The sequence below is a fragment of the Procambarus clarkii genome, chromosome 50, assembly GCF_040958095.1.
Source record: "Procambarus clarkii isolate CNS0578487 chromosome 50, FALCON_Pclarkii_2.0, whole genome shotgun sequence".
Classification (NCBI taxonomy): Eukaryota; Metazoa; Arthropoda; class Malacostraca; order Decapoda; family Cambaridae; genus Procambarus; species Procambarus clarkii.
Genome location: NC_091199.1, coordinates 7,278,946 through 7,303,493, shown reverse-complemented (window position 1 = coordinate 7,303,493; position 24,548 = coordinate 7,278,946). Strand labels below are relative to the sequence as shown.

The following is a 24,548-nucleotide window of genomic DNA, read 5'->3' as shown; positions in this document are numbered from 1 at the left end:
AAATATGTTTGGGAAGTTGATATATCAATGTATTTCCAAGTACACTACATCAATATATTTGGGAAGCCATTTAGATCAATATATCTGTGATGACACTGGATTAATAAATTTAGTACACCATATCAATACAGTTTGGTATATATAAACAGGAAGTGCCTCGTATTGACCAATAAGCCTTCTACAGCTTACTTTATCTAGTTTCTTCACATCACTATCACTATCTACCCTTCTTTCCCTAACTGAAAATTACAGAATAAACTAGAATGGATGAGGTTTATTCATAAATAGAGTAAACACAATAATACATATGTTACAGCGAGATATACATTAATACTAGTAATCTTTCTAGTAAAATCTGGAAGGATTTATATATATATATATATATATATATATATATATATATATATATATATATATATATATATAAATATATATATATATATATATATATATATATATATATATATATATATTATGGAGTAATAATACGGAATACAAAGGTACAATCTACACTTGTTTACAACAGACCCCCCCCCCCCACACACACACAGCCTACACTCTACACCTGATCTCCAAGTCTAAGTCTCAAATATTAAAGACTATTGAAAGCATGATTTGGTGGTAAATAAATGGTATTATCTAGTGTTTAATGGATGAGAGATGCAGATAGAGACAGAGACCGACAGAGTGAGAAACAAAGAAACGGGAACAGAGAAAATAATGACTCCAGAGGACGAAAGTAAATTATTATAACACCTGTTTAACAAACTCTTCTGTTTGTTTTCCAGGTGGGTGGTAACAGGTGGGTGTCTAGTGGGTAGCAGGTGGATGACTATGGGGCAGTATATGTCTAACAAGTGGATGGCAGGTTACAGGCAAGTGGATGACAATATTACAGCAGGTGGATTAAAAGGCGATAGCAAGTAGATGAAAACTGGATAGTAGGCGGATGACAAGTGGATAGCATATGGATGTTGGGCGGGGGAACAGGTGGATGAAAGGTGGAAAGCCTGTGAGAGATGGTGTAGGTGGATGACAGCTGGGAGGCAGTTGACCAGCAGATATATGACAGGTAGACAGGACGCTGGTGGCAGCTGAGCAACAGGTGATGACGGGCCGACGATCATAAAAATGTTGTAGTGTTCAACTGGTGGACAGCAGGTAAAGCTTGAACAGTAGGCGGATGGGGGCGGCTAGCAGGCGGATGAGCACTAGCAGGCGGATAGGGATGGATGCTGCTACGGCTGCTGGGACGAAGATACATGAATGCTGTTAGTAACCACAATGAACCCCATATAAATCGTATGGCGATGTTAAGATGATGCTATTCTCTTAACTAACAGGTTTCTTTTTTATTATTCGTAATCAACGTTACAAATGTGACTTATTAAGAAGTAATGACTCAGAATTGTACGTTTTCTTTGCATCGGACACTAGATTAGGCTAGGTGCTTGGGTTTGCACGTTCTGATTAGGATAAAAGGTGGACTTTACACAGTGGCAGATCAAGGGAACGGACTGACTCTTAACACAAGGCAAAGAACGGCAACACATTCATAATTTCAGCGACTCTTGGATGGCAACATTTCACGGTGTTGACATAAACTAAAATAGTGACGAGAAGTTGGAAACATCATCACGATGGCAACAATATGTTATGGCAAAACTACGGTAGAAACTAAACTCTCTTTGAACAGCAGTGCCATTTTAGAACGAGAATTATTTCAGGATGGTAACATGAGTTTATATTGATGTATGTATATACCTTTTATTTGTGTCACATGTTACCATCCTGAAAGAATTCTCGTTCTAAAATTTCACTGCCATTCAGAGTTTCCACAATTTTGCCATAACATATTATTCCCATCATGATATTTCCACATATATATATTTGCACCAATTTAATACAATAACAATAGCAGAGTTGAAACAGGAAGAAAAGCAGTATTCCATACTCTTAATTGCGTCGCCATTACTCCGAAGTTTGTCTGTAATATCTTCCCCGGAACCTTCTGAAGCCTGGCCGCCGCCTCCTGCCATGGCGGCGGCGAGGCGGACGGAAGGTGTCGTCGTAGTAGTCCAATGTGGCGTATGGGTCCAACACCTGCAAGTTATGTCCAAGTTACACCATTGGAAGCACTCATTACCAAGTTATAATGACGTCCTATGGTAATAGGCTTTAAGGTTGATGGAAAATTATGAAAAAGAAGTCAAAATGAAGATTGCTAATGTATATAGATATGAATACTTGTAGAATACTGCACTAGTCAACTTATGATCAGAGTGGAAAGAGCCAAGAGGTGTTAATACCTACCCTGTGTGGTAGTGTAGGAGGGCCGTACACCGGGGCAGGCTCGTTGACTCCGTGCACCTTCTGTACTGACCCGTACTCTGGGGGGGAGGGCAAGTACACCCCGGGGGACCCAGAGTGTACAGGGGGGTCGTAATTGTAACCCTGTGGCTGTCTGTAGCTTGTTGACGGTGCCTTATACACTGTATCCGGCTCTTTATATGTTGTTGACGGTGCCTTATACTCGGATTCTGGCTCCTTATATGTTGTTGACGGTGCCTTATACACTGTATCCGGCTCCTTATATGTTGTTGACGGTGCTTTATACTCGGATTCTGGCTCCTTATATGTTGTTGACGGTGCCTTATATACTGTATCCGGCTCCTTATATGTTGTTGACGGTGCTTTATACTCGGATTCTGGCTCCTTATATGTTGTTGACGGTGCCTTATACACTGTATCCGGCTCCTTATATGTTGTTGACGGTGCCTTATACTCTGTATCCGGCTCCTTATATGTTGTTGACGGTGCCTTATATACTGTATCCGGCTCCTTATATAGTGTTGACGGTGCCTTATACTCAGATTCTGGCTCCTTATATGTTGTTGACGGTGCCTTATACACTGTATCCGGCTCCTTATATGTTGTTGACGGTGCCTTATACACTGTATCCGGCTCCTTATATGTTGTTGACGGTGCCTTATACACTGTATCCGGCTCCTTGTATAGTGTTGACGGTGCCTTATATTCAAATTCTGGCTCCTTATAGGTTGTTGATGGCGCCTTATACACCGTATCAGGCTCTTTATAGGATGTTGACGGCGCCTTATACAATGTATCTGGCTCCTTATAGGTAGTTGAAGGAGCTTTATACCCTGAATCTGGTTCTTTGTAGGATGTTGATGGTGCCTTATATTCAGACTCCGGGGCCTTATATTCTGGTTCTGGAGCCTTGTATGCAGGAGCTGGTGGTTGGTAATCATATCCTGCTTTTGGAGCCTTGTATTCGGATGCTGGAGCCTTGTATTCTGACTCTGGAGCCTTGTATGCAGGAGTTGGTGGTTGGTAATCATATCCTGTTTTTGGAGCCTTGTATTCGGATGATGGAGCCTTGTATTCGGATGCTGGAGCCTTGTATTCTGGTTCTGGAGCCTTGTATGCAGGAGCTGGTGGTTGGTAATCATATCCTGCTTTTGGAGCCTTGTATTCGGATGCTGGAGCCTTGTATTCTGACTCTGGAGCCTTGTATTCTGACTCTGGAGCCTTGTATGCAGGAGTTGGTGGTTGGTAATCATATCCTGTTTTTGGAGCCTTGTATTCGGATGATGGAGCCTTGTATTCGGACGCTGGAGCCTTGTATTCGGATGCTGGAGCCTTGTATTCTGGTTCTGGAGCCTTGTATGCAGGAGCTGGTGGTTGGTAATCATATCCTGCTTTTGGAGCCTTGTATTCGGACGCTGGAGCCTTGTATTCTGACTCTGGAGCCTTGTATGCAGGAGTTGGTGGTTGATAATCATATCCTGTTTTTGGAGCCTTGTATTCAGATGCTGGAGCCTTGTATTCTGACTCTGGAGCCTTGTATGCAGGAGTTGGTGGTTGATAATCATATCCTGTTTTTGGAGCCTTGTATTCTGATTCTGGTGCCTTATATTCGGATTTTGGAGCCTTGTATTCAGATGCTGGAGCCTTGTATGCAGGAGTTGGTGGTTGGTAATCATATCCTGCTTTCGGAGCCTTGTATTCTGATTCTGGTGCCTTATATTCGGATTTTGGAGCCTTGTATTCAGATTCTGGAGCCTTGTATTCTGACTCTGGAGCCTTGTATGCAGGAGTTGGTGGTTGGTAATCATATCCTGTTTTTGGAGCCTTGTATTCGGATGCTGGAGCCTTGTATTCTGACTCTGGAGCCTTGTATGCAGGAGTTGGTGGTTGATAATCATATCCTGTTTTTGGAGCCTTGTATTCGGATGCTGGAGCCTTGTATTCTGGTTCTGGTGCCTTGTATTCTGACTCTGGAGCCTTGTATGCAGGAGCTGGTGGTTCGTAGTTGTATCCTGCTTTCGGAGCCTTGTATTCAGATTCCGGAGCCTTGTATTCTGACTCTGGTGCTTTGTATGCAGGAGTTGGTGGTTGGTAATCATATCCTGCTTTCGGAGCCTTGTATTCAGATTCTGGAGCCTTGTATTCGGATTTTGGAGCCTTGTATTCGGATTCTGGAGCCTTGTATTCGGATTCTGGAGCCTTGTATTCGGATTCTGGAGCCTTATATGCAGATGACGGAGGGGAGTAGTCGTATCCTTTCTTCGGAGACGTGTATTCTTGCTCCGGAGCCTTGTACTCCTCTTTAGGGGCTTTGTACTCTGCTGGTGGGGCCGTATATGTGTCTGCAACAGGACTAGAGGAAATCGGGGAACTGTAACCTGCCTGCGGTGCAATGTAATACGTAGAAGAAGGTGGGGCCACATACTGGGGCGCCACTACTCCATAAGATGGACTTACTCCAAAATGAGGATTGACTCCATACGAAGGTGTCACTCCATAAGACGGCGTGATGCCAAATGATGGGGTAACTCCGTATGAGGGAGTAACTCCAAAGGGAGAGGAGTAGGTAGGATAGACTGAAGGGTTGTAGACATATCCAGCAGGAATTGGCTGTGAAGGAGAATGCGAAATGACAGAGTGAAAAGGCAAAGGAGAATGTCCGGCCGAGAGAAGAGACAGTGCTTTTTCTGCCTTTCTACGTTTTCTTTGGATATTTTTTTTCCTTTTGCTATCAATGTTTTCATCGAGAATGGTGTGAGGAGTGTTAAGCGGGCGAGAGATACGAGACAAGTGATGATGGGCGGGAAGCTTAGCATAAGTATCCTCAGTTTTGGACTCTTCTGCGACCAATTTTGTGTTATTTGTGACTCTCGTCTCATTTGTCTTCTGTTTGATAGCATCATGAATTATGGTTTCATCAATCCTCCCATCACCCAGTAAGTCAAGATCTAATGGCGCCTTGACTATCTCCTCCAGGGAGATGATCTCATTGGGGAATGTTTTCGCAATGAATTCCTCCTGGATAAAGGAGAGAATAGTAGGCTCCCTCGCGATCTTCAGGCTGTTGGAGTGCGCAGCTGGTGGTCCTACAATGGCTACAACCGCCACCATTAACGCCCACCACCGCTCCTGAAAAAGGTATTCATCTATTAATCACCCATATATCTAGAATATACTGCTGTTGTTGCCTGCTGACTGCTATAACTGCTGCCCAGTTAGGTGAAATATTAAGGTTTTTTATTATTGTTAACGTAACATTTAGGTTACAATTTGGAAGTATAACACTATGTGTAGTTAACTATTAGAGCGGTGAGACAGACATTAACAAAAGGTGTATCAAAAAATTTGCTTCTTCCTGATAGCTATGACATAATAAATGTAGTAGGTTGTCTGAGCTTTATTGGGTTATGTGTGGCCCAATAATGGATCGAAGGGCGCATCGCCAGCTTTTTGTGCGCAGGGTAGAAATCGAGCCCGAAGCGCTAGGCTTTTGTATCTATTGTAAACCGGGTAACGCCCTGCTCGATGGGTACATAAGGCAGTGGGCTAGGCTTCCCGGCGTGTTTACGGGCTATTCATGCCGGTGCCACCTCTTGGGTGCTTAATATTCATCAATCAATCAGCTTCCTGACCCACTCGTCACGCGCTCATCAAAAACCCTTTCTCTTCCCTGGTGCCATTCCTAGGTGCCACTTCCTAGCACACACGGTGCCCAGGAGAGCTTTGCCTCCTGGGCACCCTTCCAACCCCCCATCATTCGGCTTTATTATATTCAACTCATATATGCTTGCCACAACTTCTTCTAATTTGGATCTTTGTATTCATGTATACACAGATGAGACGTATAGCTTCATTTTGCAAGGTTTCAAGAGATTTCAGCTCTTTGTCTGTATACAGTGTGAGACGTAGAGCACTGTAGTCATGTGACAGTGTGTAGCTGTGATTCTATTTTGAAACCCATGAAACTTGTCGTTTTATTTTCCTCCAACCATTGACGTAAACATTATTGATGTAATTAAAATTTAGTCCTTGTATGGGCATTGTGACATTGTAACTACAATGTATAGAGATTAGAACAAATAAATGTAGCTTAAAGGCATTTTTAGTGTTACAAATACAAAAAAAATACACCGCTATTTCTATGTATTTTTAAGCAAATGTTAAGTAACGCCACCGCAATCTATTTCCGTTGGAGAGTGAGGAGAGAGGAGCATGGTGACCACTCATTACCCAACCATTGTGAAGGCCGCCCGCAGGTCAGCAGTCATCAGTGCTCCGGCAGCCAGTAAAATGCGTCAGGTGTTTTCATGGTCGTGGGTTTAACACTGAAAATATCAGGTAAGAGTCATCATCATAACCTGTAAAGTACGCAACCAGTGAAAAAAAAAACTGACAAGATAATTATGACTTGAGGTGTTGGTCACCGCAACATGGCAGCGCTGTATTTAGGTAATTCTTGAGGCATTTCGAGAGCTGGAGATTTGTGCTTTAGTCTTTAATTTTCACTCGTTTGTAACTGACAAGAAGACGCTTTATTAGTCGTTAGTTTTATTTTAAGACTGGCGCGTCTTATTCTGATAGAATTTACCTACTTAAAATTATCTGTTAGATTAAGGACCTGCCCGAAACGCTGCGCGTACTAGTGGCTTTACAAGAGTGTTAATACTGTACTATGCTATGTATTATCACAAACCCAATGTACCTTCTTGTATATAAATAAATAAATAAATAAATTATATAAATCAGGTTGCCAATTTGTTTCGTATTGACAGACTAAAGTCGATGCTAGGCTGCCAGGAACAACGTAAAATTAATTACTGTATATTAAACTGGTGGTAGCCTCGCATAGCAATTAATAGTATCCCTTGTAATGTGAGTTATTTCTCTAGCAAGCAAACGCTGGGCACGTTTTCTTGCACCTGATGCCTCTGCACACCCAACAGCAAATAGGTACTTTGGAGTTAGACAACTGTCGTGGTTTGCATTCTGTGAAAGGTCAGTCGTTGGACTTGGTATATCTTGATAAGCCTAATAGGATTCTTGTCTCTAACCTAGGAAACTCATCACACCAAAAGGTGTACCTGGCTTCTGTGTATATTACATTAAGTTTACTTAAGTATATATGGTGGTTGGCAGTTGTGGTGGCCATTATTAATAACCCTCCAGAGGTTGGAAGACCTTACGGCAGTGCCGCAGGCCGACACCAAGCACTACATTAATTAATGTCACAGTACCACAAGCGTGTTACACAAGTTCTAAGACTGAGATCATTAATTATGAACAACAGTCGTTGTTTAAGTACCAACATTATAGGGTTATTTTTAAATTGATTGAGTATTAGATGAATACTAAATCTCATCTCTCTTACAGGCGCAGACCACACACTAGAAGGTGAAGGGACGACGACGTTTCGGTCCGTCCTGGACCATTCTCAAGTCATCTCTCTTCCCTTCTCCCCCCCCCCCCCCCTTCTCCCTATCACCTCCCTTTTCCGCCTTTTGACCCTCCTATCCGCCTCTCGTTCCCTTTCTCCCAATTTTCCCCCCTCTCTTTGCCTCTCCACCTTTCTCACCCCTCCTTCCCTCTCATCCTACATTCCCCCTTCTCCTTCTCTCCTCCTAGCCCCCTTGTATTCCCCACTCTCCTCTGCATCCCACATTCTCTCTCTCTTTAAAAATTCAATATAATTAGATAAACCATTATTTTATCCATTAATATAATGGATAAACGTTAAGCTTTTGCTGTACAGTAAAAACTTCAAGGAAGACTTTTGCAACACGTGGAGAGAAAGTCAGCTTGTGACTACGTAAAATGAACATATGAACAGAGGTGAATGTTCATGAAAATTATTGTAAGAATTTTTATGAGGATAATTGAACACTTTCATGCTTCATGACACATTTGGCGAGCATGAAGAGAAACGCTAAAACAGCATCATGTTTTTTGAGGACGGGCTGCAAAGTCCTTAAAACAAAGGCCAAAGTCCATTCTATGCACGAGAACGAGAGGACAACAGAGTAACACGAGACAGGATTCTCTCTCGCACCATCCTTGGGTTTGTACAGTTATATGTGTGGATCAGAGACTTCTGTTTGTTTGACCCTTGTCTGGTGGATATTTAGGTCACTAAAAATGCGTCTTTGGGGTCGACCGCTGGATAGAATGGACTTGGTCTGAGGATAGGTTGAAGAACAACAGGTAAGCGAATGTTATCGAGTTGCTGCAGGTTCGCAGCAGATGGTCGACAGATTGCGCCAACTCTCTCAAACACACAAGTTTCCTTTGTGGTTCCTGTCGTTTTCTACACTTTTCTTCTGGCTTGTAATGCTCTTAGTTTCTCTAGTTAATCAGTCTATAATTTAATCCAGTTTATTATTATAATTTTAGCATGGACACACACACAAGATTGGTCCAAGAACGGAGAGGATTGGAGAACGAGGAAAGACTGAGGTAACTGGACTTTACTACATTAGATAGAAAACAAGAAGACATGATTGCGACGTCTAAGTTCCTAAACGACATTGGTAGATTTGATAAGGATGAAATGTTTAGTAGGTACGAGAGACCACAGATGGAAGCTTGAGACGCGGATGAGCCATAAGGCTCTAAGGAAACATTTATTTAACCAACGAGCAGTGAGTAAATGGAATATGTTCGTAACAGTGAGCTTGGAACAAATGACTGTAGCTAGGCATGGATGCTAAACTGACATTGAGCTGTAGAATATTTAATTACTTCCATACCAACACAGTACTCGAGGATTTGCATTGCTTTAAAAATTATTATGGATTCCGGAACACTGCTATTGTGCTTGCTTGTGTGGTGGAGTGCATTAGTTTAAATTATCAGGCACCATGTACACCCATCCTGTGAGTGGCTTTGTAAAATGTTGATAACCAGACCGAAACGAAACGTCGTCGTCCCTTCACCTTCTAGTGTGTGGTCTGGCCATTATACTTTAGCCACGTTATTGTGACTCTTCGCCCGCTTGTAAAATGTTACTGATGAGCATAATAGGCTCTCAATATGTGCCTAAATATTAGACTAAGCAAATTAAAACATTGATGAGAATCAACTGATTATGTAAAATCATAAATGATTTACCATTGTACACGAAAATTGTTGTTCAGTCGTAAGGGATTGTTATTATAATTATTGTTCTTACATACATTCATTGTCTGACTGCGCAATGTTAGTTTGGTGTTAAGTATTAGGCTTACGAACCTCAGGAGTGGTATATAATGCTGCGACTAAGCTAATACTGCAGTTATTATTTTCTTTAGATGAAGAAATTTAGTTTTCTTTACAGAAATAAAAAATAAAATATTAATAGATTTAAAAGGTTTTCGTACTATATTATTTATATAGTACGAAAGCCCATATTTCAGTCAAATATCAGTACAAGTTCAATATACTTACCATTGCAAGACTTAAAAGTTGCAGTCCTTAAATATCTTTTGTTCTTCAGTGTAACAAAAAACACATTAGCTCGGAGCGCTCACTAGTAGACAAAGTAATATTTTCACTTTATAATCCAAAAAGCAAATTTGTATTTGCCACCGAAAAAAAACACTAGAAAATTACACTGTTAACTTTCCTGCGCGACTTGACGCTGTGAGGATTACTTTCGCACTGACTTGAAGTGGTCAGTAATAAGGCTTATATACCGGGGGTGAGGCCCGTGAGAGGTAGTTGACAGTGGGGAGGGGGAGATGGAGAGGGGGTGCAGGAGAGAGGCATGTATTAAGACAGTCTACTGTCACTTACAAGGGCGCCCTTGTGACCAAATGCTTCAAAACACGCCGCCATTTTGGATAATATCTTGAGACTTCTAAAGTATTGTCTCAACCTTCTCAAAATATCAAAATTACTCTGTTTTCGAATTCTGAGAAGTATTACTAAACCTCTCAGTGTCTTATAATGTTAAAATGTGTTATTATTATTTAGAGGATATACACAAACGTAAGCTGATAATGAAATAATGTGGATGTATGATACACCGCCACTCAACGCTAGGCTTGGGGAGTTAACTTCATTATTATTATTAGCAGTTATTAGCGTGATCTGCTGGTGTTTTCATGACCCAACAATTAATTAATCACGTCTATTGTTATGGTCATTTTCCTCACACTACATTGAGCCAATTAAATGTTAAATGTCTAAGTAACTCAAGATGGAATTGTTTTGGAGTTAGGATTGAAGGTTCCAGGAGGTTAAAAAGCTACCACAACAGGCACTGGCCAGCCAACATGCACACCTTGTCAAAGATCACATCATTTCTACACACAACCAGACCATCTCTAGATATATCCTGACCCGCGATGTAATATAGGTTTAATGACAATGGGAGATTAGACCTATAAAAGGCACCACATATGAGGCTCTCTCATCAAATTATAAGCACGACATTACAGGGTAAGTTTATCTGGTCCTCTTGATTGGGTAATCACCTAAATCTGAGGTGGGTGATGGTTGGGGTGGATGGGTCCAGGAACTGGAGGCCAATCTGTCAGTCATAAGATGAGAGGCTGACACAGAAGCACAGGCGGAGTACAAAGACTGACACACACACACACACACACACACTGACAACAAACACATAAACAAAGAAATGTGTAAAGTTTTGACAAGATCCTGGCCACAGTTGCCATAATGGGGACATTCCTCAGGTGGCCATCACTCATCATGACCACAGCCGTTATAATAATGGTCTGGTATCATTGTGAACGTGTAATCTTGTGGCTCTTGTCAATACTCTTCCATGTGAATTGTGATCATTCTTGTCACTTGTGACAATTGGCGCGCGCCAGAGCGTGTGTGTGCATGCTATCCTTCAGGAACTTCTGGAAGTTATCTTGAGATGCATTTCGGGGCTTTAGTGTCCCCAAGGCCCGGTCCTCGACCAGGCCTCCACTTCACGTAGCAGTGTAAAGCGCTCTAAATGCCTCCTTTCAAAGGTTTATGAATGATGTTCTAACTTTTGCCTGTGTAGAGTACACTGTTATCGTTATCCTATTTATATGTGCCTCAGAAGTTAGATTTGATGTTACGTCTAATCCAGAATCTCTTTCTCGAATCGTTTCGGATCGGTAGTTTCCCCTTCTAGTAGGTAGGTAGTGAGGATGAAAAATGAAACACTTAAGCGCTAATGACGTTAGCTAAAGTGGTGTTACAGGAATCGTTATTGAGAACTGTATATTTGTAAAATATGTTTGTGGCTTGGTTGGAGATTTCAAAGCGCCATTGAGTCATGATTTCGTCGGCTTGGAGATTTTAATGCTATATGAGTAATGTTTTTTGTAGGCCCCAAACTCTGTTCTCTGCTTCGATCGATTAAAGTGGTTATGAACAGATGTCAATAGGTGGTTTCATTCATATATTCAATAAGTGATTGGCGACTAAAAAATATTAGGTACAAATATATACAATCTTTGGCTGGTATTTCATACAAATAATATTTGACTCTGTACTAAAAATATTGGATCAAATAAGACAGTATATAGTTAGGCTAAGAGTGACATGAAGTGGATTAATGGGCTCTGTGAGTGGCCCGCGAGCCGAGCTTGCTGGCCACTCACAGAGCTCGGCTTGCTGGCCACTCACAGAGCTGGGCTTGCTGACCACTCACAGAGCTGGTTATTGCGTCGTATTTCATATATAATTGTTTCATAAAGCTAGTGACCTCGGCACAAGTATAGTATAGAACCTAACTGGCTTTAACGACATTATTTATTTATTTTTATATTTATTATTATATTTATTTACATTTGTTATAATTATCTCATGAGACAACTGACAGCTGTTAGATTACCTATTGCGCTGACTAGTATAAACTTTCTGGGTATATGTAGATAAATGATCCATTATTAGTAATTAACAATACATTAGCAACTTAAATATATACATAAATATTGATCAAAATAATGAAGAAGTGGAATGAATAACGTAGTGAAAACTCTTTTTACATACACACACACACAGTTGCGAGGCGGGACCAAAGAGCTAAAGCTCAACCCCCGCAAGCATAAATAGGCGAGTTCACGCACACACACACATATATATGTGTATATTTGTGTATATATAAGCATCGCCTACAGGTGTCGGAACAATTTTCATTTAAGATATTGCAGATATATTTATAGGGAATGAAGTAGGTCATAAATATTGCATTTCTCTCGCAGCAAGTGTTTGCAATAATGATATGATGACGCAGAGCTCTTGCCTAAATCATTGCAACATGCAGTCGACAGATGGACAAGCTGCTGATCTAAACACTGGTGCAGTGAAGGATGCTTCTCACTGTTTCCCAAGATACTTTTATATCTCATGTAAGTAGGCATCCATCAGTCTCAGGAGACTATGGTGTTGTGCTCTGGGGTGGCCTCACTAGGGCGCAAAGCCAGGGTAGGTTGATATGGAGGAGAAGCTGTTACCCAAGCAGCAGGTCCTCTCTCTCCACGGCGCCGAAAGTCCCCAATGGAAAGTCCCCAGTCTCATGTAAGTCATCAGTAACCAGAGTTAGCGGAGAAGTGCTCGTTGTTCTCAGTTGTATACATAGAACACAAGGAAGCTGTAAGAAGGTGCTATACTTGTATTCAGTGAGGATGGTAAACAATAGGGAACAAGCTGAAGGCAGAAGCCATCACCATAAGTGCCAAGGAATATGTATACACGACAGACACACTAGCTATGAAGCAAGGCTCTACACTGTAGACTAAAGTGTGTACACAGGTGTTGCCCATTTGTCGGTGTATACACACACAGATTAATAAGTGTCAATGTTCAGGATTTAAGACTACTTGCTAGTTGGTAAATTAACTATTTTGGTGGTTTAATATCCTTCATATTTTGATGGGTCTTAAGACAAACATCAAGCCATTAGATATCGCTCCCTGTAGGTACAGCAACACACACACACACACACACACACACACACACACACACACACACACACACACACACACACACACACACACACGATCCAAGCACTTAAACGTGTTGTTGAAACATTTGCAATAGAGTGTGTGGATGACTGGTTGAGACGTTACGTATAATATAAGTGGTGTTATCATGGATGGAATGTGTTAACTATGCTGGTTGAGCACTCTACCCTCATAATTACCTCTGAAACCACTCAAGGAAACTCAAGGTAATCTCGAGTGATAGCTCTTGATAACAATATCAAGACCAGTTGTTGTGAAGAGTTGTTAATATAATTATGAGACGTCTATGTATATCGACATTTTGGAAGTCAAATTAATTGAATAAATTTGGAGACACAACCAATATGGCCGCATCCTCAACCACAGCTGAAACCACAAGGAAGATCACAGCTACAACTACAACCAAATGAATCCAAACAAACTTATTTATAACCACAGTGACAACTACAACCACAATTACAACATCTACAACCACAATTACAACATCTACAACCACAATCACAACCATAGCCAATGTCACAACTACAACCCGAACAATCCCGAAGCGTGACTAACCTTGCCTCTAATAACAGGTAATTTTTCCTCATTCTTATATGCACGTTCGGGGGGGGGGGATAGTAATAGTGGTAGTAGTGGTGGTGGTGATGATGGTGGTGATGGTGGTGGTGGTGGTGATGGTGGTGGTGGTGGTGGTGGTGATGGTGGTGGTGGTGATGGTGGTGGTGGTGGTGATGGTGGTGGTGGTGGTGGTGGTGATGGTGGTGGTGGTGGTGGTGGTGGTGGTGGTGGTGGTGGTAGTGGTGGTGGTGATGGTGGGTGTATCATATTAGGTGTATTTAAATACAACTGATGATGTATTTAAAGAGTATATGTTTTCTGTCATCTGTTTAACCTTCATACTTAACACCTCTCTCTCTTGGAGACTGTGTGTGTGTGTGTGTGTGTGTGTGTGTGTGTGTGTGTGTGTGTGTGTGTGTGTGTGTGTGTGTGTGTATGTGTAACATTATTTATTTGGATGTTTTTGTTGTTGGTTACTTTAATTTGCGTTTCGCTGCTTGTGGTGTGTGTGGAGAAGGCCAGCCACCCACACTGCCGCTCCCATATGCTGTCCTCTGCTCGTTTCTAATTTGGGCTTCTTGCTCATAGTCTTACTTAAAGTAATTAAATATAATCCAAGACAGCACCAGACATGTAGTGAGAACTGAAATTAATTCGTAGGTAATTCTGAATCTCCAACTTACATTCTGAAATGTAACATTCTTACATTCTGAATTTCCAACACAGAAGAGGCATGTGTGGTGTAACTGTATATTCAAGCCATTGTCAGGCGATGCTCAAGTGATATAACACGGCAAGATATCGATATAACACGATATAACACCCCTAGAGTACGCCTCTGCCCGGCTAGCTGTTACACCTATCCATACACACCATCCTTTATGTGAGTGTAGCAGTTGGAACCATGTGGGTGGTGAGAGTGGGTGGGAATGGCCAGGATGACGGCCACTAGTGGTGTAGTGAAGGATGTGGGCGGAGAGTGGGTGGGAATGGCAAAGTTTAGTGCTGTGGAGAACGGGCTGAGTAATTTGACCAAGTCAGACATCTTAATAATGACACAGACACTGAAAGCGACCAGTTCCAGCCTGCAACAGCCATAGTAACTACAAAGACCTAAAATGATGTGTTCAAATTAATACTATATCATTATTAATATTATTAACTGATAAAAGTAATAATTAACAATAATAATAAGAGTAACATCATTAATAACAATACTATTAATAATACAAATAATAATCCAGGCTGCAGAAAACAAGGAAGTGCGAGAAAAATATTACTTTACTTCTCATTTACGTCTCAAAATATTTTGACTTCTTAAAACCAAATGAGAAGCAACTTTCGTCACTAACGGTGCAAGACCGAGCAAGCGAATGTAATAAGTCACAGCGGGGCTTCCTGTCTGAGGTGTTGCATGGAAATTGCAACAGAGAGTGAGTTAAGTGTTGCAGGCGCGCAGCAGACGGCAGGAGTCTGACTGTCGATGTCATCTTGAAGGTGTGAGTGTATTGACGACGCGGAGGAGAATGTACCGCCATATTTTGTTTGCTTATGTAACGCTTTGTACGAGACGTGTCACTGTAACCTGTGCTTACCTGTGTCCACGGGAGCGGACTCTAGCTCTTGGCTAACACCTTATTTATCTATCAGGAACCTGGTGAGGTTATTTATCACCACATTCAAGTGCTCTGTCGTTTTGGCTTTTACAACTGTCAATGGTATTTTTTGTGTTCTTATTTTAGCGTTTGGGCCTCTTAGTTTTATATCAACTGGCACAGTTGGGCTTAATCTGTCGTCTTAATCTCTCCCTCTCTCTCCTTATAAACTAAGATTAGGGTATATAAGATCTGTCAACTGACTTCCATAGTAAAACCGCGGGCAAGAGCTGTTATCCTACCCCAGCTCATCTGAAGCCTGATCCTAGAAACATTATTTCACGAGAATGTATTTTGAAACTATAACAAGAGGGAACTATCATAAAGGAACATTTTCGGCATTTGGAATTTCCGGTTGATTGATATTCTTGATTATCTTGCTTATTAATTAATGAACAATGTATTACCTCTGCCTGCTGATATTATTGTCAATCTTATTAGGCTGTGTATAAAATAATGTAAATATACTTTTAATAATGAGTATTAATTACAGACTTTTGGAATGGCAATGGGGACTCTGTTAGCTTCATTGTTTTCAAACTTGTACATGGATTTTTTTGAAAATAAATTTGTTTGAAAATTTACCCCTGGAATCCTTTCATGGTTTACATGTGTTGATGATATTTTGTGTATATGGCCTACAAATGTAAATACAGACGAATTTCTGGCTAAATTTAATGATCAAGTCACCTTTATAAAATTTACAATGGAGACTGAAATTGATAAATGTTTGCCATTCTTAGATACACTTATTCGCAGGGAAGACTTTTCACTAAAGTTTAGTGTTACAGAAAGCCTACGAACAATTTATTTTATGTTCATTATTTATCAGGACATAGATATAATGTGAAACAATACATTTTTTTCTTAGTGTATCTAGAGCTCTTCGGACTGTTAGTTCAGAATTCTTGGATGAAGAGTTTAAGAATGTTGATTCTATTGGCCTCAAGCTTTGTTATCCACTGCGTTTTTTTGGGAGATGGCTTCCTCAGTAACAAATTGTAAAATCATTTTCAATATGAACATTATTAAATCTGCTTTAATACAGATTACAAAATCATGTAATTTGAACATTAGCAGTGGTTTGTATAATATGGATACATTTTTGATTGATCAGTTAACGGGCGATTTGAGTAGGATCATTGATACACATTTATCTCACTAATACCTTATTGATATTCAATTATCTCATTAAAGACATTGTACCTCGTTTCAACTCTTTCCTGCCTATATATCCACACCCACTGAGCTGCAAGTCTATCCTTCTGAAGATGTATTATTAAATACAAAAGTAGTTTAAGGAAATTTCTGTCTTAATTATATATATATAATTAAGGCAGAAACATTATATATAAATATATATATATATATATATATATATATATATATATATATATATATATATATATATATATATATATATTATTAAATATGACCGAAAAAGTAAGATTAATAATTCTAACACGAATTTTCTCAATCTTTCGTACATTTCTTTTCACTGTTGGAGGTAATTCAAAAATCAATTCTCCAAAATTCATTTTTATTTCTAGTCTGACGCGACACGAGCGCGTTTCGTAAAACTTAGTCAACAACGGCTTCTCCAATGGTTTCGTCGAAGACATCATAAGAAGGAAAGTGAAACGCCATGCAACCTCTGAAGAGACAACTAACACAACACCTATACCCCCTATTAGACTATTTTACAGGAACTTCTTTTCCACAGCTCATAAAACAGAGGAAAGGGTCCTGAAAGATATTGTTAATAGAAACGTTATCCCTACAGACAAAAATCAGAGGATACAACTGACGATTTACTATAAAACCAGAAAAACGGCCAGCCTACTCATGAGAAACTCTCCAGACACAAAGCAGAACGCTTTAAAAGAGACCAACGTCGTCTATGCCTTCAAATGCCCACTTGGGGACTGTAAGCTCAAAAAAAAACCAGTATATAGGCAAGACAACAACATCTCTTTCTAGGCGTTTAACGATGCATAAACAACAGGGCTCCATTAAGGAACATATAATTTCTTCCCACAACCAAACCATCGCCAGAGAAATCCTAGTAAACAACACAGAAATCATTGATAGATACAGCGATAGCAGGCGGCTTGACGTTTGCGAGGCACTACACATTAAGAAGTCAACACCAGCAATCAACAGCCAATTAATGCACAACTATATTCTACCCACCTCAAGACTCCGCTCCAATATAGAAGCATCAAGAAATATGGACCAATAGACTTTCTACAATCACTTCCATTTCAATACCCATTGTTTCGTGTTCTGTCTTGTGTTGATGAAATTAATACCCTATTAATGCCACCTCTTGTTCTGTCTTGTGTTGATGAAATTAATACCCTATTAATGCCACCTCACCCCATCCACCTCACTCAAATGTAGATATAAACAAAATCGGAGATGCGTAAGTTCTATTCAGTTGTGTATTTGTAAACTAAAGTCTTTGAAAATGTAATAAGTTTTACGAAACGCGCTCGTGTCGCGTCAGACTAGAAATAAAAATGAATTGTGGAGAATTGATTTTTGAATTACCTCCAACAGTGAAAAGAAATGTACGAAAGATTGAGAAAATTCGTGTTAGAATTATTAATCTTACTTTTTCGGTCATATTTAATAATATATGTCAACAGGAAAGACTGCTACCAAAATATACTAATATATATATATATATATATATATATATATATATATATATATATATATATATATATATATATATATATATATATATATAATTTATAGGGTATCACCCCATGAATTATATACTTTTATTATTACTTTTATTGTCAACTAATATCATAATAAATTTGGGAAGTATTTTTGTCTCTTAAAATCAACATAATTAGTTCTGAAGTCAGTGTTTTTGTGATGTGTTATGGCTTTGGTTTTATGTGGGCCAGTGTTGTGTTGTGAGGCCATAATGTCTATAATTATAACGTGAGCAATATGTAGCAAGCCTTATGATAATTTTCATAAGATAATTAGAGTTGAAATGTACTTCATATATTATTCAGACATGTTTGCCACCTCGGTATCTCACTTCATTATTTTGCATCTGTTTTGTAATATTTTTGTCTCTACCGACAATAACCTTTTTTATCACCCAATCCTTCAATAATTGTTCTACTAAAATAATACGAGATCATCACATTTCTTAACATAAAAATATCTTAAATATTTTACCGCCCAAATATAAAAAAATTGCTGAAACTCTTAACTTATTATCTCTAAATTAAAGTCAAATAATATATCTCTAAGGAAACGTGAAATAGCCAAATATTTCCGCAATAACTACAAAAACATACGTTTTCCGCCAGATCATCATTAAAAAATGTATTTTCCAATCAAAGATGAAAGAAATACTTTCCCGCTTAAGCTAACAAACGCCATTTTTCTCTACCAAACACTTGCACGCCCGGGTGGTGGGTGGCCACCTCTGGCACGCCCGGGTGGTGGGTGGCCACCTCCTGCACGCCCGGGTGGTGGGTGGCCACCTCTCGCACGCCCGGGTGGTGGGTGGCCACCTCCTGCACGCCCGGGTGGTGGGTGGCCACCTCTCGCACGCCCGGGTGGTGGGTGGCCACCTCTGGCACGCCCGGGTGGTGGGTGGCTACCTCTGGCACGCCCGGGTGGTGGGTGGCCACCTCTGGCACGCCCGGGTGGTGGGTGGCCACCTCTGGCACGCCCGGGTGGTGGGTGGCCACCTCTGGCACGCCCGGGTGGTGGGTGGCCACCTCTGGCACGCCCGGGTGGTGGGTGGCCACCTCCTGCACGCCCGGGTGGTGGGTGGCCACCTCTGGCACGCCCGGGTGGTGGGTGGCCACCTCTGGCACGCCCGGGTGGTGGGTGGCCACCTCTGGCACGCCCAGGTGGTGGGTGGCCACCTCTGGCACGCCCGGGTGGTGGGTGGCCACCTCTGGCACGCCCGGGTGGTGGGTGGCCACCTCTGGCACGCCCGGGTGGTGGGTGGCCACCTCTGGCACGCCCGGGTGGTGGGTGGCCACCTCCTGCACGCCCGGGTGGTGGGTGGCCACCTGCACGCCCGGGTGGTGGGTGGCCACCTCTGGCACGCCCGGGTGGTGGGCGGCCACCTCTGGCACGCCCGGGTGGTGGGCGGCCACCTCTGGCACGCCCGGGTGGTGGGCGGCCACCTCTCGCACGCCCGGGTGGTGGGTGGCCACCTCCTTCACGCCCGGGTGGTGGGTGGCCACCTCTCGCACGCCCGGGTGGTGAGGGAGAGGATGGCCTCCTTTCGCGCGCAAAGCCGCACCATATGGCGTCGTCTGCAGAGGTCAACACGTGACCAACAGCGAACAAAATCAGCAACAGCTCCGGGGAGCTTAATGGGGTGAAGGTGTTGGGAGGGGAGAGGGTGATGGGAAGGGGGAGAGGAAGAGGGTGATGGGAGGGGGAGAGAGAGGGTGATGGGAGGGTAGAGGGAGATGGTGATGGGAGGGAGAGATGGGGGGTTGAGGAAGAAACTGGGGGAAGGGCGGCCTTGGTGTGAAGTTCCCAATTCATTATTCATACCTGGCATATAGTTTGAAGAGGGATGATGATGAAGATGATGATGAAGGTGATGGTGGTGGTGATAGTGGTTGCCTTCATAATGATGATGGTGGTTATCGTGAGGGTGATAGTGGCTACAGTGATGGCGATATAGTGTGAACAGTGTTGGTAATGCTTACCAAACCGTGACTATAGAACATAAGAACATAAGAACAAAGGTAACTGCAGAAGGCCTATTGGCCCATACGAGGCAGCTCCTATTCCTTTATTCCTATTCCTATTCCTAAGGGAGTATAAGCCCATGTTGAGGAGACGAGCTCTAATTAAGACTAAGATTAAGCCCCCAAAAGGTAGCACGGGCATGAATGGCCGGTAAGTGGAGGCCCTTTTGAGCCATTACCAGTATCAAGAGCTGATAATTGAGATCTGTGGAGGTGCGACTGCACCCTGTGTGACAGATGTCTCCCGTGAGCGCTAATTAAGCTAGTGTGACCATATATACCACCTGGAAGGAAGCTGAGGAGAAACTATAAGTTGTAATGTGCCCGAGTGATGAACGATGCCCAACAGCCTCTTGCACCAGCGGGGGTGGACAGCCTACCTTGCAAGACAGGACCCGGCGCCCTACCGTCTGGTCCAAGGACACGGTCTCCAGTGACTAACACGCCACAGTACCTGGGTTGCCAGCTCTAAATTGCTGAAAGTAGCGAGCTGACGGTCTAAAAGTAGCGAAGTTGTAATAAGAGTAGCCTAATTCTTTTTAGTGAATGCTATGGGTTTCAAAGTAATATATTTTGATATATAAAGTACACTACACGATGTTAATTGTTTTATTAATATTATTTCTGCACATACACACACACACATATAAAATCATATATTGATTTTTTGCCGCCAGAGGTGGATATAGTTCATTAAGCATCCCCTTATTCAACTAGTGAGTGGTAGTTTGTTGTGCACTCCGAACCCCCGACCAGTTGTGTAACTGCAAGCCTAGTATGAACGAGCCTAGCAACCCCATTGAATTGAATTGAAATAAGTTTATTGAGGTAAAATACACACAAAGGGATGAGGTAGCTCAAGCTATTCTCACCCCGTTCAGTACATCGTGTTAATACATACATATAAACACATCACAAACAATAAACATATTACCAAACATTCTGAGAGATAAACATCTACATTTCCACCTTTACACAAGTTGTATGGTACCAGACGTACACAAATACTTTTATGACCATTAATGTAATAGTATTATTAAAATAATAATAATACAGCTGATGCCATCTGTCGGCAGAAGAGAACACTATCAACTGGCTGGTCAACAGTAGCCATAAGATACAGCTTACGCCATCTGTTGACATCAAATTGCACTTATAACAAATTTCCTACAAAATACAACTAGCGCCATCTCTTTTTTTCCCAACGCACTATAAATAACCAAACAACCCATAAGGTGGGTTGTTGTGCTCGGGTAGGAGGTTCCTAGCTCCGCCCACAGATGGTATGGGGTGCATAATAAATGGCATATCATTGGTAGAAACTCTTTGTTGACATTCACACAACAGCCAATCACAGGAAGGGATCAGCTAAAGGCTCCATCCACTTAATAAATCATGTTTATTCAGCACACCATCCTTGCTTATGACATTCTGCTTCAACTTTAATCTACCTAAAAAGTGAAATGTTAAGTATTTAAAAGTATTAATACAGTGATAATTAAATACTGCAGGATGTAACGAGTGTTACAGAAACATGGGCTGGCTACCTGACTTGTGACGTCATCAGTGGGGGTTGCCTCACAAATAATATCGACGATACAATGCCTCCGCCCTCTTTTTGGTCTACATTATTCAGTTAGATGGAAATTTCTGTCTTGTATAAAACAGAAATTGTTGTTCTTTTGCACAACAACAAGGTTATTGAGCAAAAGGACGTATATCTTATTTTGCATTTTATTCATATAAGCGTTGGCATTCCCCGCAACAGCCAATCACAGGAAGGTATTTGTTGGAAACTCTGCCTTCAACAAAGTTGATTCCTAATGAACTCTAACAATAAATTCGTTAATAAACGAGTATTTAGGGTCAAGCTACAGATGAACATTATAGGATAACGGTGTTTTAGCTTGCAGCTTAGTTAGACAGAATCCCTGGTCTTAATTTCAAAAATAAAGAACTAGAAAGCGTATTTTATTGCTAACTTTTCGAGAAATAAATCCCAGCCTCATATTTGCGAATATTTATGCATTGACTTTTTGGCTTAAGTTCTTATCATAATCCCTTTTGCAATCTCAACACCATCTGGCTCGTATCTTGTAACTATCTTCGTTACTTAGCCTCAAAACCTTACATTTGTCTTACATATCCTCAACAGTAGATAAAAAAAAAGGTAATCGCAGAATTCTAGTTCAAGTATGTTTATTGAGATAAGCAATAAATACGTCTCATTGTAACCCCATTACCTGGGTTTACATTTCTTATTATGTGATTTTGGCAACTGTTGCCATTTTTTAATTAATGCATTTAACTGAGATCAAGACAAATGTATATTTCTAAATTAAATGTAAATTTCATTAGTTTAAAAGAATATAATCTATATAAAGTTTAAAAGAATATATATATATACGAACCTTTTGTATATACGTATGCGCTGGTTTGTGTTCGCTGCTGGTCTCGTCTTCCAAGACACTATTATGACCAAAATCGAGGCAACAGAAGTTGATAATAAGTTAAGAATATGAATAAATAGATGGCACATTATCATATAATTAGCACATGAATTCAAATAATATTTAATAATAATAATTAATCTTATTTACAAGTTACAATGTGTTGGTGATATTAATTAAGTAATTGCAGTATTTTAGTTACCTAATACCAGCATGGTATAAAGCCTTATTATAAGCTACCAGACGTATAGATCAGTGTTTAAAGTAATAATAATACATTATTATTAATGTAATAATATTATTAAAATAATAATGATATTATTAAAATGATAATAATACAGCTGATGCCATCTGTTGGCAGATAAGAACACTATTAACTGGCTGGTCAACAGTAGCCATAAGTTACAGCTTACGCCATCTGTTGACATCAAATTACACTTATAACAAATTACCCCAAAAATACAACTAACGCCATCTGTTGCTTTTCCAACGCACTATAAATAGCCAAACAGCAACCCATTAGGCGGGTTGTTGTGCTCGGGTAGGAAGTTCCAAGCTCCGCCCACAAGATGGGTATAGGGTGCATATTAAATAAAATGGTGGCATATCATTGGTAGAAACTCTTTGTTGACATTCACACAACAGCCAATCACAGGCCGGGATCAGCTATAGGTGCCATCCACTTAGTAAACCATCTTAGTTCAGCCCACCAGTCCTGCTTTTGGAATTCTGCTTTAACTTTAATTTACCCCAAAAAGTGAAGTGTTAATTATTTAAAGTGTTAATAAATTGATAATTAAATATTGCAGGATATAACAGATGTTATATAAAAATGGGCTGGCTACCTAACTTGTGACGTCATTATTGGGGGTTGCCTTGACACAAATAATGATACACTGCTCTGCCCTCTTATTCGAGTAAATTATTCAGTTAGATGAAGATTTCTGTCAAGTGCAAAACAGAAATTGTTGTTCTTTTGTGCACAAGGACCTATATTCTTAGTTTAAATTTTATTCATAAAAGAGTGTTGGTATTCTCCACAACAGCCAATCACAGGAAGGTATTTCTGGAAGCTCTGCCTCCTTATGGACTCAGTACATCGCTCTAGCTCATGGCTCTCTGTTTCATCTCTTGTATATACAAACTATGACTTTTTTCGATTACTGTTATAATTAATAATATGAGATATAAAAGTTTTTACACAAAATGGCTAAATTCTGCCATTAAATAGACTTTGTTTGGTATACTTACAAACATACACCAATTTATTACCATTCATCCATTATTAATTTCAAATGTAATGTATACTGTATTTTTTTCCTCTCGCCATTGCTTGGTGCAATACTTGAAAGTTGTCTATTTATTTATCGATCTATCTATTATCTTGTATTTATATTTACAAGTTTCTGTGCTTGGAAGAAAACTCTGCTTGAATTGGAACTAATTTATTAAATAATATTATTTAGTATTAATTAATATTTACAATTATTATTAATTACAATTATTTACAGCTTAGTTACTTTCATGTAACTCGCAATCGTACATTCTTAACATTAATAGCCCAAATTAGCACATCTTGCTTTTAAATTAGCCCAAAAAAGTAGCAAGTGGCGAAATTAAAAATATGAGAACGCGGGGCTCTCAAAAGTAGCCCAATTCGCTATTTGTAGCCCAATCTGGCAACACTGTCCACACCTCGAGCAAACTTAATATGTTTATTGTTTGTGATGTGTGTCTATGTATGTATTAACACGATGTACTGAACAGGGTGAGAATAGCTTGAGCTACCTCATCCCCTTGTGTGTATTTTACCTCAATAAACTTATTTCAATTTCAATTTCAATTTCGAGCAAACAACAT

The 24,548-nt window shown here is 40.5% G+C and overlaps 1 protein-coding gene across 1 annotated transcript; it reads right to left on the bottom strand.

Moving 5' to 3' along the window:
- Positions 1–7: 7 nt before the first annotated feature.
- Positions 8–20,653, bottom strand: LOC123772649 (uncharacterized). Its single transcript, XM_045765906.2, has 4 exons — positions 20,523–20,653; positions 2,314–5,460; positions 1,955–2,103; positions 8–1,244 (listed from the first exon to the last, which is right to left on the bottom strand). The coding sequence occupies exons 2-3, from the start codon at positions 5,440–5,442 to the stop codon at positions 1,972–1,974; spliced, it is 3,261 nt and encodes a 1,086-aa protein (XP_045621862.2). The 5' UTR covers positions 5,443–5,460; positions 20,523–20,653; the 3' UTR covers positions 8–1,244; positions 1,955–1,971.
- Between the last annotated feature and the right edge of the window lie 3,895 nt (positions 20,654–24,548).